At 30.2% G+C, this 12448-nt stretch overlaps 2 protein-coding genes across 7 annotated transcripts; one reads left to right on the top strand and one right to left on the bottom strand.

Moving 5' to 3' along the window:
- Positions 1 to 3194: 3194 nt before the first annotated feature.
- On the bottom strand, positions 3195 to 7313 carry LOC114388636 (zinc transporter ZTP29-like). 6 transcript variants are annotated; one of them, XM_028349224.1, is made up of 13 exons: positions 7137 to 7313; positions 6857 to 6915; positions 6592 to 6684; positions 6387 to 6476; positions 6170 to 6251; positions 5874 to 5929; positions 5676 to 5732; positions 5371 to 5411; positions 4599 to 4666; positions 4216 to 4272; positions 4009 to 4126; positions 3524 to 3565; positions 3195 to 3449 (listed from the first exon to the last, which is right to left on the bottom strand). In XM_028349224.1, the coding sequence occupies exons 1-13, from the start codon at positions 7198 to 7200 to the stop codon at positions 3392 to 3394; spliced, it is 885 nt and encodes a 294-aa protein (XP_028205025.1). In that variant the 5' UTR covers positions 7201 to 7313; the 3' UTR covers positions 3195 to 3391. The 6 variants fall into 6 exon arrangements, with proteins under 6 accessions (XP_028205025.1, XP_028205026.1, XP_028205030.1 ...); XM_028349225.1 differs by having other exon boundaries at positions 3195 to 3437; XM_028349229.1 differs by having other exon boundaries at positions 3520 to 3565; positions 7137 to 7312.
- Positions 7314 to 8198: 885 nt separating this feature from the next.
- On the top strand, positions 8199 to 10654 carry LOC114388569 (zinc finger A20 and AN1 domain-containing stress-associated protein 8-like). The gene is made up of 3 exons (XM_028349117.1): positions 8199 to 8519; positions 8617 to 8693; positions 9734 to 10654. Exon 3 carries the CDS (start codon positions 9750 to 9752, stop codon positions 10266 to 10268), a length of 519 nt encoding a protein of 172 aa, XP_028204918.1. The 5' UTR covers positions 8199 to 8519; positions 8617 to 8693; positions 9734 to 9749; the 3' UTR covers positions 10269 to 10654.
- Positions 10655 to 12448: the final 1794 nt, after the last annotated feature.

Below are 12448 nucleotides of genomic sequence, written 5' to 3'. Positions count from 1 at the left end.
CAATTTTTTTCTAAAGATAAAATATATTATTAAAAATTAAGATAAAGAAAGCAACAATTAAAATAAAGTGTAATGTTTCTTTTATGTGTAGGAATTAAAGATAAATATCGGGGTTATAATGGTTCACACACCTTATTTAACCAATTGAATTACACCTTATCAATAAAATAAATAGTGTAATGTGAAAAATAAGTTTAAATGTTGAACAATAGAGTAGTAATTAAAATAATTTAGCTTTCCCCTTTACTCATATTATTAGTTTATGATAATTTCTTTAAAAAATCAGTTTATGACAATATAATTTCTTAAAATTAATTAAAAAAATATTTTAAACACTTTTTATTATTATACTATTTTTGTTATATTTTTAATATTAAACTATATATTTTAATTATTACACTTTTTTGCATCATTCAATTTAATATTTTAATAAAATACATGATATTTTAGTTCACACAATTTATTCACATATATTCTTTCAAGTCCTCAATATTGACGTTTCATGGAATACCCAAAACCTAAAATGTAATTTCATGAGCACGAGTTATTACTCAAAAGATCAAAAAACGGCCAATGATGTGTAACTTAGTATCGGGAAATAAAATAAAAAAAATACAGTTGTCGAAACATTGATTATTGCAATTTAAGACAATACAATAAGTGGAAGTGTATTAAAACATTATTAAGAATAAATATAGTATAAACCATCAGTTATAAGCTATAAACTATAACTGACAGAAGAAATTTATAGCTTTTTTTTAAGGCAGAGGAAATTTTAGCTTATAATTAAGTTATAAGCTAGTAAAATAATTAAGTTAATTTATCAAAAACTTTTAACTCAATTAAATAAATTTATAAGCTAATCAAATAGGATATAAACTAACTTTTCTTTACGAGAGGTATAAACTAGTAGCTTAAACCCCACTATATCTTCTAAAAAAATACATACACACACAATATATGCCATAGAACCGCTAATTAAGAAAAAGATTAATCTTTTAGTTCAGACTCGTTTATTACCCATACTAGCTACTTGTGTTTCAGAATTTAATTAAAAACGTAACACAATAGGGTGAATATTTGTTATTTCTAGTCGGTGCATTTGTCTTGGATTGAATAGAGTTAAGAGATTTCAAAACATAAAAGCTAGCGTAATAATGAAAACCAACCTTATTTGGCTGTTTATAAGGATTCAGACAAAATTCTTAAGCGTAAATTATAATTTATAATATTTAGAAACATCCAACGTAAATTTTTATATATTATGTTTCTGTGGGCATGTGAATCTTATTCCACGATAAATATTAGACCTGTCATCTGAAGCTGATCTTCGTATCTAGAATTTTTTTTTATAACAGAAAGTCTAGTATTTTTTTTTAATATATTATATTAATTTATTATGCTTAATATGAATAAAAAGGTAATGAATATCATTGTAGATGTTTATCGTTATGAGTACAAATGTTATAAACATCTTTACAAGATATAATTACTTTTTTACTAAAGACTTGATCTTACACTCTAAATATTTATAGAATTAGAGTTTCAAAATTTCTCTAATTATTTTTCATTTACATGTATTAATATATCTTATATGAATAAGTTAAGACATAAGTTCTTATCTTGCATTTTTCTGTAAATTAAAATAACTTCATCACTTCTCACTTCATTAAGGGCAGAAGTAAGTTTAAACGAGGGGTTAGGAAGAAATTATCATAATAGCTCCGTTTGAATTCAAAATAAGACAAATAATATATATGTGTGTGTAAAAGAAGACTTCACATAAGATGCCAAACTATCAAAGGTGTCTGCATCATCATAAATACTCAAGAAGGAAAGTTAGAGAAGGGAGATATTTTTTAGTATAATTTTCTTGTATGTTGAAGCGTAAAAAATCTATACATGATAGTTTAATTTGCTTACACGAATATCTAATCAAAACATGTGTTTCCACTTTGATTACCAACATAACATTTGCGAATTGATCAAGATTCAATTGCTAACAAAAGAAGAAGAAAAAACTTTATTAAAAAAACTAAACTCACTTTGAAAATATTTAACCTTGAAAGGCATTAGTTTTTTGTTTTATTATTATTTTAACCTCTAGTACACCAGGAGAAAGAAATCCTAACTCATTTGAAATTCAATCAAAAGATAAATAAAATTTAATAAAAATTATTTTTGCTAAGAATTAAAATTAAATATTATCTAAATGATTTAACTTTAACTTTAATATATTAATCATTTGTGTCCCATCACTTCTTTCTAATTAGTTTTTATAAGCATACTCTTGCTACATACCTAAAATATACTTCGTGATTTGGATTCTACATGAGGGGAATGTTTGTTTAATAGGCAACAGAGAGCTGTTTCAGATGCTTAACTATGTTCAATAACCTACTTAAGATTTAAATATTTTACAGCTTGGTACCAAAATAATATTATTTTAAAGTTGTTCGAGTAAGAAAGAAGGCGTGATTTCGAACAAATATAGAATGAATCAGTGAATTCACACTTATATCACCAAATTTCAAGAAACCCCGTCCAGCTATTGGTTTATAGTATTATATCACCAAAAACCCCAAACATAAAATTATAAATAAATATGAATGGTTTGGTAAGTACAAATAATCTTATTGGTGAATTTCAAAGCACGTGAAATTTTCGCATGACACATTCTTAATTTTTTTTTGAATATTAGACTATTCGCTTAAGATAACCTTTTTTTTTTGTGTTAATATTCGTAAAAGAGAGCGGAGAACCAAACTGATTACAAAGCAGGCAAATGGTCCGATTACCCATACCCTTTGGGTTTGGGCCAGTGGAGCCTTGAGAATGCAAGTGAAAAACGGTTGTTGCTTCCTGCACCAACAAGTTGTATCCTGCATCCATTTTTGGCCTCTGGATTCACCAATCCGAAATGTAAAATTACATTCCAGATTAATTGAACCTTTACATTCTGGAAGGTACAGGAAGCAATTTTTGGGGTGTATAAAGCAATAGCCGCAAAAAAAATTGTTGGCTTGGGCCTAGTGGAGTAAACCAATTGTAAAGGAAGAATGCTCCATGCATAATGACTCATGACTCATTAGGAACCTTTTCACCAGCAGAAGTGTTCCTCTGGCCGACATTAATATTTATGTTATGTGATTGTTTCTTATACCCCCAAGGCTGAAATATATTAACACAACACATTATCAGCAAATTGTGCAATTTAAAGTCCATTATCGTTGATGATACAGTATACAAGGTGGGTCAGTTAAAGAATTTAAAGGAGTTATACTCTTATTTTTTTTGTACATTAGTCTATAGGGGAACCACAATCATAGGTGGAATGCATCCCTCAAAATTGATGTCTGATTGATTATTTTCCTAAACACATGGCGGTGCATTATTGTCCTTGGACACTATGTGAGACCCCTTCTGAAGGAACTTTGCTGCGATGGATGCTAGAATCAGGAAACATCACAATGAGACTGAAATTCATGGCATTTAGAAAAGAGAAGAGGTTGTTCCCACCTACAAGCTTAAGTCCTCAGGTAAGCTGATACTTAGAAAATACAGGCTGCATATCCAGCAATATTAACGAGATGAGAACTCATCAGCAAAAGAGTGGCAGAAAGATACTAAAGAGCTACAAATAATGTTTTGACCATGTTTGTACCAAATCTGGTAACAAAAAAAATTTTAGACAGGAAGATACTAAAGAGCCAAAAATCTTGTGCCAGAATAAGTTGATATTATTATTGACTCTTGGATAAATGAGTAGACACAGCCAATTGTCTGCACTTGCTGTCACCACAATAACACTCTTGTTTTCCTCCCATTACAGGAGGCAACATTCATTATTACTAGTTGCTAGTTAACATGCATATTAGTTTACTTTAATATATAGAGACGTGAAAGAGGACACTCAAATGCATTAAATATCTTACCAAAGTAGCAATAAAGAAAGAAGCTATATCATCAGCTCTTGAAAAACTATTTGATTAGCAATGAGATTCTTACCTTGCAGACATGAAAGCCATCCCCAAAAAGACAGCCTTAACAGATTGCTTCTGTCCCGCATAATCAAAAGCCAATGGCAGCATTTCATGAAGGGTCAGAAAAGCCATAACTCCACCAACTGTAATTAATCATCATAGGTCAAATCTGCATAATAAAATAAATGCCAAAAATTCCATTGTGACATCTACATGCTGTATCATTGCAAACCTGATCCAAGTAAACCTTCCAGAATCTCAGGACTTAAGCTGCTAGGGAATAGATAGGCTACAGTGAGAGAGAAAAAAATCATCACACTAAGCTCGACTTCGTAATTCACACATATCTAAGAAATCTTGAGTGTCAAAAAAATAATGAATCTACATAATTAAACCATAAACACCAACTCTATAGTAGAGATAGAGATTTAATGGGTGAGGTTGAAAACTTGAGCTGGGTAATGCATATATTACCTGACCCTAATATTGAAGCATGTCATGCTTCATCATTGTTATAAACTTATAATATCACATCACTGCCAATGATTTCTTTCGGCTTCTTTAAAAAGAAAATTAAACTCTATTGCACAAAACAACATAAAACAGATGATATACCTACGATTATAACTCCCAGGGGTTCAGCAAAGCCAGAAAGTGATGCTAATTTGAATGCCTGCCATTTACTAGGACACATCCAGAATAAAAAGGTTATTATTCAATTTTACATAATTACTTGCACAACTTCATTTAACATAGCAACAAAAAACAAGATTTAAGGTTAACTAATTATTCCAGGAGCTATTATTATATAACAAAAGAATGACATCAAGTATCAAAATTTGCAAATGTATGCATCATTACATCTTGTAACTAGATTTTCATAAGCATTTATTTTTATTTGTATAGGTACCAGCATTCAAACCCAAAACAGGATCAAGATTCTTTTCTTTAGTGTTAATCTCTTTCTGTTGCAGCAGAAGTGAACAAAAAAAAACTTCCACAGTGAAACAATAGTATCATGGCCATAAATTTAAAGGCTTTGCTTCACACAATAGCTAGCTATCATTTCCATTGTCACCATCACACACTACTACCACTAATAAAATGGTGAACAACTGATCATATACATCAGCAACCCTCTATAGCACAAACTATTGAGATAACAATTCCAATATCACCTACTCAGAGCCACTGAGAACATATTTGCCACAATCTGCCTGATTATGTGTGTGTGTGTGTCATTGCTGAGTTCAATATTTCATATGCAAATTTCAGACACAGTAGCAATTGATCATAAACCCTTTACGCTTGAATAGCTATTAAAAGTCATTTGTCATCTCTAAGTGCTACAAATACTAGAACCAACAGGAGCCCTTAAAGTCATTACCTTTGTGTCGCAAAATAAACAGGAAGTGCAACAGCAACACCCTAGAAGACAGAAGGTTGTTAAATTACAATAAGAACTGTAGAGCATTTTTAAATGTGTTTTGACGGAATACTATTCCAGGAGAAAAAAGTGTCAAACTCAAAATAATGAACAATAAAAATAAAAATAAAAAATAGAGACAAGAAAGCATCAAGGATTTTAAGGAACAGTGGTTTTCCATCATTATTAATTGCCCCACTCAAATATAATTAATGTGCGTAGACTTGTAGAGTGAACAGGTTACATCACAAGATGAAAAATTATACCTCTGGGATATTGTGCAGAGCAATGGCTAATGCTAAATTGAGGCCAACACGGAGGCCCTGTTGAAAAAGCATGTCACAAACATCAAATTGAAGTGCCATTATTAACAAGCATATCAGGGTGGATACAATATAAGTAATGCTTCAACAATTAATAATAATGTTGCAGATCCATAAGCACATCAATAGGTTCATGGGTACCTTTAAGGATCCAAGGAACACTGCCATTCCTTCTGGAAAATTGTGCAAACTTATGCCTAGGAAAAGAACAAAAAAGAAGAAAAAAAACAGAACTCAAAGAAACAAAGAAAAATGAGAATTGAAGTTGCTCAAGTCTTTAATTAACAAGGAATTTTTAACTCTTGAATACAAAACTCCTAGAAAAGTCAAAAGAAATTTAATATTAATATTTCTCTAATATATTCATAATCTTCTGTTGCAAAAAGAGCCACATTGTAAGAAAAATGTTAGGTTTCAAAGTACCCAGACAACCATACCTACAGCTGTAACAATTCCACTGAATAAAACTTGCCGACGATGCTTTTTCATAATATCCTTGTCTCCTTCATCCCCATTTTTCTAATTTCAAACATGTCATTACGTCTATCAAAAATTTATATCTATGTAGATATTATACATAGCAGCTCCAATGCCACTTTGCAAAAGCAACAATACAGAGGTAGCAGTTATTTGTAAGAACAAGTTCGTTAAAACCTTTCTGCCCTTCACATCAGAAGTGGGAGTAAGTGTTGGCTCTGGGATAAAACTGGCAACAACAGCAAAGAATATTACCCCGGCAAAAAACTACATGAATGAGAAGATGGAACATTTGGTCAGAACTAACACGAGAGAAGATGATACGAAAGAAAAACATTGCAGTTAGATGACTTCTTTATGATAGCTGAAGTGCGCAGCCTACCCAAAGGTTTCCTTTCAAGAAGCCCAGTGAGTTCAAAGCATTGTGGGCCAAATCAAAGAACGATATGCTAAGCATCAAACCAGCAGCAAAACCCTTCATGCAATGAAACAGTTTAAGAAAACAGAATTGAGCAAGCAAACCAACAAATAGAATACATTTCATCACATTTGACTAAAGAGAGGGACAGAATGATTCTAACTGAATCAATGCATTCTCATAAATTAAAATAAATAAATAAATAAAATTCCTGACCAACTAAAACTACCTGTAATAGCCCAAGCATCTTCAAACTGGGTGTTTTATTAACAATTACAAAAAGTGCACCTGTTTCACAACGACAGCTTATAAACACACAAAAACTGAACGGAAATACTATAATTCAAAAGATAAATAGATAACGAATAAGTGATGATAAGCTTTCATCAAGAGATGGAGCTGGCATAAATATAAAAATAAGCAATTGAAATAGTAATCCAAGAGAGGGTCAAAATTGAAATTGAAAATGTTGAAGCTATGTAAGTGAAATAAAGAGCAGAGAAGTGTACCGATAGAAGTGCTGACACCACCAACAAGTGAAAGAGCAAGAGCTACGGCAACCTGAGAATCCATTTTATGTTAGGGTTCTTTTCGACTCAATCAATTTCCAGAACCGCTAACACTCACTCACTGGACTCTCTCGCCCTTACCTTACCCAAGAACAACCAACTACCTATTTTTATTTTTATTTTTTATGTTAAATAAATTAATGTTTACTTTTACTTTTTTTTCATTTTGTTTTATGCAGGGTTCATGGCTAGTAGTATAAAACATTTTTTTAATCAATAGAAACGTCATTGCTCGCGAAAACTTTTTGAGTTTTTCCGCCAAAATCGTCACTTCGTTTCTAAAATATAATAATTGTTGGAAACAAACAGAAGTTGTAAAAAAAAACTCTGTAATCACAAATGATAATATATATATATATATATATATAGAATTTATTCATTATAATAATGATCATTTTACAAGTAATAACGTTAAATATTTTTACATTAACTGTATATGAAATAAAATATTAAAAAAATATTACGAACATTTAGTGGGGAGAATTTTTTCATTTTCAAGGAATATGATGACATTTGAAAGAATATATAAAATATGTTTGTTTAGTGTTAATATATTATCTAAAAAATTAAATATTCTTATGTAACTAAAAAAAATTCTGCTTTGAAAGGTTAGATTCATGTCTCTCTTTTTTGGAAATATTTTTTCAGAAAAATAAATTAAAATTAATTTATAAGAATCATAATAATTTTCTGATAATTTTTTAAAATTAATTACATATCAAATATGAAAATCATAATTTCTTCCTTTAAAATTATCTAGAAAGTAAAAACTTTTCATTTATCAAATTGTGCTTAAAAAAATAGGTTAAATGATTTTAATAAAATAATGGATGGGTAGTATTTATGATATTTTAATTAATTTGAGAACTGCGTGGAGATAAAGCAAGTGAAGCAACAAAGGGAGTTAAAATAGATGAAAGTTAAATTGTTTAGTTTAAGAAAAATAGATGAAAGTTGTTTGATTTGGATGGAATGAGAGGAATTGTTTTTTTAGAAAGTTATAAAAGTAACGTTAATCAATTAAGTTAAATTTGACCAAACTTAACCAATTAAGTTGACGATGTAATCGACTAAATAAGTGTACATATTTTTATTTTTGACGAAAAGAGTCGATTAATTGAGTGTATACATCAGAAGACGCAATAATGTTGTGTGTGTTGAAACTTGTCTCAAATGAATGTTTGTCTGTCAAGACTCAAGAATAACTTCACACGTCGCCACCAATCATGAAATAGCGTTCATTTTGTAATATAGAAGCGAGAAAGATAGAGAGACTGACAACACCTCTCTCTCTCTCCCCTCGTTGATCCCAAATCTATTAGGGTTAGGGTTCCGTGGCCTTTTTATCAATTTTTTTCGACTTTTATCGGTTTGTCATTTTTTTTTATAATTAATCTGTTTTTCTGTTTTCTGTATGCAGGGTTTTTATTCGATGCTATTCGGCCTGAAGCTTTCGTTTCGCGGATTTTTTTAATTATTTTTTTTCCTGCCTATCAGGTTAGATTGTGTCTTGTAATGTTCGCAGATTTTATTTTCGTTTCTGTTGTTGCGTTCAAAATCATTTGTTCAGGTTTGAATTTTTTTTCCAATGTTTTTTAAGGAATATGAATTTTGGTTGGGTGGAAAAATGGATATTATCAGTTATGCATGCAGATATGAGATATGTACTAAGGGTAGACAAGTAGGATTGCCATATTCATTTTTTAATATGTTTATTGAATTTTCAGTGCAGGGACTCGACAACCATGTGCTCATATGATAGGTTCATGTCGTTTAATGTTTCCGTGTTTCCCTGGAATTCATGTTTTTCCAATGTTTTTTATTTTGTTGGAGATAGTTGTTTTGTCATTTGTGGCAGAGCTAGCACTATTGGTTACATGAATGAACAATCTATTCTGGTTAATGAATAATTTCTGTTTGTGTATAATTTGAGAAGGTTTGTGATCTAAAACAGTTGTATGAGCACAAGTATGGGCAGAGGAATCATATATGCAATCCAAAGTGATACTTTTTTGAGAACGGGACTGTCTAGGATTAGGAATAAGCTTAGGGGACTGTTCTGCATTATCTTATAACATTGAGCTTGTTTGGTAGTATTCACTGACATATGCTAAATGCCTGTTTAGGAAACACACAAAATCATTTCCTCCCACCATGACACAATGAATTCTCGATTCCAACATACCTAACATACTCTTAACTTGATTTCTTGCTATTTATGAAGAATTTCCATTTTTTTTTATTTTGCCTAGAATTAAGATTTGAACCTTGGGCATTTGGGATTTTGTTTGTTTATGTGAGCTTTCGGATATGCATGCTTAGAGAGTTAAACAAAGCTCGATATGTGTTTCTTGCTTAAGAGCACATTTATCAACTAGCTTGATTTGCCATATTTACACACAAAGTATCAAGAAGGGTTGCTAGTATGTATGCTAAATATACATTGGACACTGTGTATGCTCAGAAATGACATTTGTTCTTAAATTAGCTATGACTTTATATTCTGACAGTTTAGTATTTAAATTTCTTTGGTACAGGAAAGTTGAAAAAAAGATGGACCATGACAAGACTGGATGCGAAGCTCCCCCAGAAGGTCCTATATTGTGCATCACCAACTGCGGATTTTTTGGAAGTGCAGCTACCATGAACATGTGTTCTAAGTGCCACAAAGACATGATGCTGAAACAGGAGCAGGCAGGGCTTGTAGCATCATCCATTGGGAATATTATGAATGGGTCATCAAGCAGCAGTGGAAATGAACCTGCCATTGCTACCAGTGTGGATGTTTCAGTCAATTCAATAGAGCCTAAAATTATCCCCGCACAACCTTTAGTTGCTTCAGGTTCAGAGGAGAGTGATGAGGCAAAGCCCAAGGATGGTCCAAAACGATGCAGCAACTGCAATAAGCGGGTTGGTTTGACAGGATTTAATTGTCGATGTGGTAACCTTTTCTGTTCTGTACATCGCTACTCAGACAAGCATAATTGCCCATTTGATTACCACACTGCTGCAAGGGATGCCATAGCTAAAGCGAATCCGGCTGTCAAGGTTGAGAAACTTGATAAGATCTAGATTTGTTGTCTTTAAGTTTCATGCCCTGAGATGCTGTTATGCTCATTGTCGTCATGATGAGATGATCCTCCTGCATATTTTAATGGTATTATTATATTTTGTATGTGATGGGGGACGTGCAGTTATAGGACATCGCTGCAGTTTGAAGTACTATTTCATGTGATTTGCAAAAATATACATCCCAGTGTTTTAAATTCTAGTATTTAATCTCTGCTGGTGGAAGTTGGTGTTGTTGGCATTGTTAGGCATATATTATGTTCCTTATCTCTTACGGATGATTTCGGGATCATCCATGGACAATTGGACATGTGGTTAGATTGTAAATTGTAGATGTGGACTTATTATATATGAATACAATTGGGATCCATATCCTTTAGTGATGCTCATTTAGATTCATCTACGTACTTGATCCAAAGTTCTTCTATAAATCTATTAGATTTGGATTAGTGTCGAAGGATGGAGATAATTTCCATAAGATGATAGTGTTAAATTTGATCGTTACTCCTTCCCATTTTTTTGTTTTAGCTTTTTTTTTTCTCTCCAAAACAGTTGATGTTTTAGAATTTCAAATTTTGATTAATATTTTTCTCTCAAATATATCCGTTTTAATTGTTACTACTAGTGGGGCAGGCAAAGGCATAGAAAATTAAGATATTAAATAAGGATATTTAGTTCAAATATAATTCTATTAAATATTTTTTAATTCATGTCTAATAATCTTAAACATGAAAATATAAATGAAAAGGAGGGGAGTACCATTTAAAACAAGTGCCTTTACATATTTGAAGAAAAATAGTATCATCTTGATTTTATGATAAGCTAAACGTGCAGTGCTTCGTTTATCAGTCCATACATGTACATGTACCACTGATTGTCATAATAAATACTTGAACTATAATAACATCAAATTGTCTTAGAATTCAGCAAAGCGGAGTCACAAGATATGAACCATGAATCAAGGAAATTTAGTTCAATTAATTGAGATTAATTTCTTTGGATAAAAAAAAATAGGTTTAATCTTAAGGATGGTTTTCAAATTTATCATTTTTAGTTCCTTTAGTTAATATTTGGATATTTTAGTCTCCGAAATTTAATAAGTGAACTTTTTAGTCTCTAAAGTTTATATTTTAACTCCGTCAAAATCTTTTAACCCATGACATTAAATAATTTTAACAAAGATTTTTTTGAGAATTAAAATATAAACTTTAAATACTAAAAAATTTAATTATTAATTAAAGGAACTAAAAGATATAAGATTGAAAACTACTTGAATTAAGTGGATAATTAAAAAAAACAAGATTTGTATCATGACACTTGAACTATCAGACAAGACAACATCACTAAACTCATCGCATCCCATCTCCCTTAGGAATAATCGTTTATATTCTATAGGCATAAATGTGAATTTAGTTGATATAAATTTGGGTCTTTTTAATTTTGGTCGTAGTAAATTTATTTATTTATTTTAGTAGTTTGCAGTTTTTTAATTTTGTCCCTTGTAAAAAAAATTGTTGATTTTTAGTTTTTAAAAGTTCATGTTTTTTTAATTTTAATCTTTTTTTAAGATTTATTTTTTTTATTTTTAATTCTTGTAACTTGTAAGTTCATATTTTAATGTATTAAAATTGAAAAAACATAAAAAAATTAAAATAAAAAAAAAATTACAAAAACTAAAATTGAAAACACATAACTTACGTAGATTAAAAATGAAAAAAAAAACTTACATCCAACCAAAATTTAAAAAAAAAAAAAACTTAAACTTGCCTAGCTAAATTCATTAACCTATTTTAAAAGGTTGTTGGTAGAGAGATAAAACTTTTCAGGCAGAAAAAAAGAGATAAAACTTTTCCGCCTAAAACAAGGGCACCGATAACATCTTGTTTCACATTTATTGTATTTAATAATATATTTTTTTTGTCTTGTTATCCAATCAATAATTAATTGAGGATTTTATTATTTATCAATTTAACTTTTATCTAATTAATTTAGACTTGATCACCTGATAGAAAATCAAAATCAATTTGTATTATTTGTATAAATTTGAATTTTCTTTTATATTAATATTTTTTAGTAAATAAATAAATATTACTAACTGAATATTGAATGTTTAAGTTATTGTATATAATATTTTTATATGAACCAGAGCAATTTCACAGCTTTTTTTTTTATGAAAACAAAAT

The sequence above is a fragment of the Glycine soja genome, chromosome 15 (genome assembly GCF_004193775.1).
Source record: "Glycine soja cultivar W05 chromosome 15, ASM419377v2, whole genome shotgun sequence".
Taxonomy (NCBI): Eukaryota; Viridiplantae; Streptophyta; class Magnoliopsida; order Fabales; family Fabaceae; genus Glycine; species Glycine soja.
Note: the sequence above shows the minus strand (reverse complement) of the source record. Positions and strands in the feature narration are given on the sequence as shown.

Coding starts and splice junctions, on each gene's coding strand:
- LOC114388636 (XM_028349224.1), bottom strand. CDS start 7,200: ATGGATTCTCAGGTTGCCGTAGCTCTTGCTCTTTCACTTGTTGGTGGT. Junction 6,685..6,856: donor AGATGCTTGGGCTATTACAG/GTAGTTTTAGTT, acceptor CATTGCATGAAG/GGTTTTGCTGCTGGTTTGAT. Junction 5,412..5,675: donor CTCTGCACAATATCCCAGAG/GTATAATTTTTC, acceptor TCTGTCTTCTAG/GGTGTTGCTGTTGCACTTCC.
- LOC114388569 (XM_028349117.1), top strand. CDS start 9,750: ATGGACCATGACAAGACTGGATGCGAAGCTCCCCCAGAAGGTCCTATA.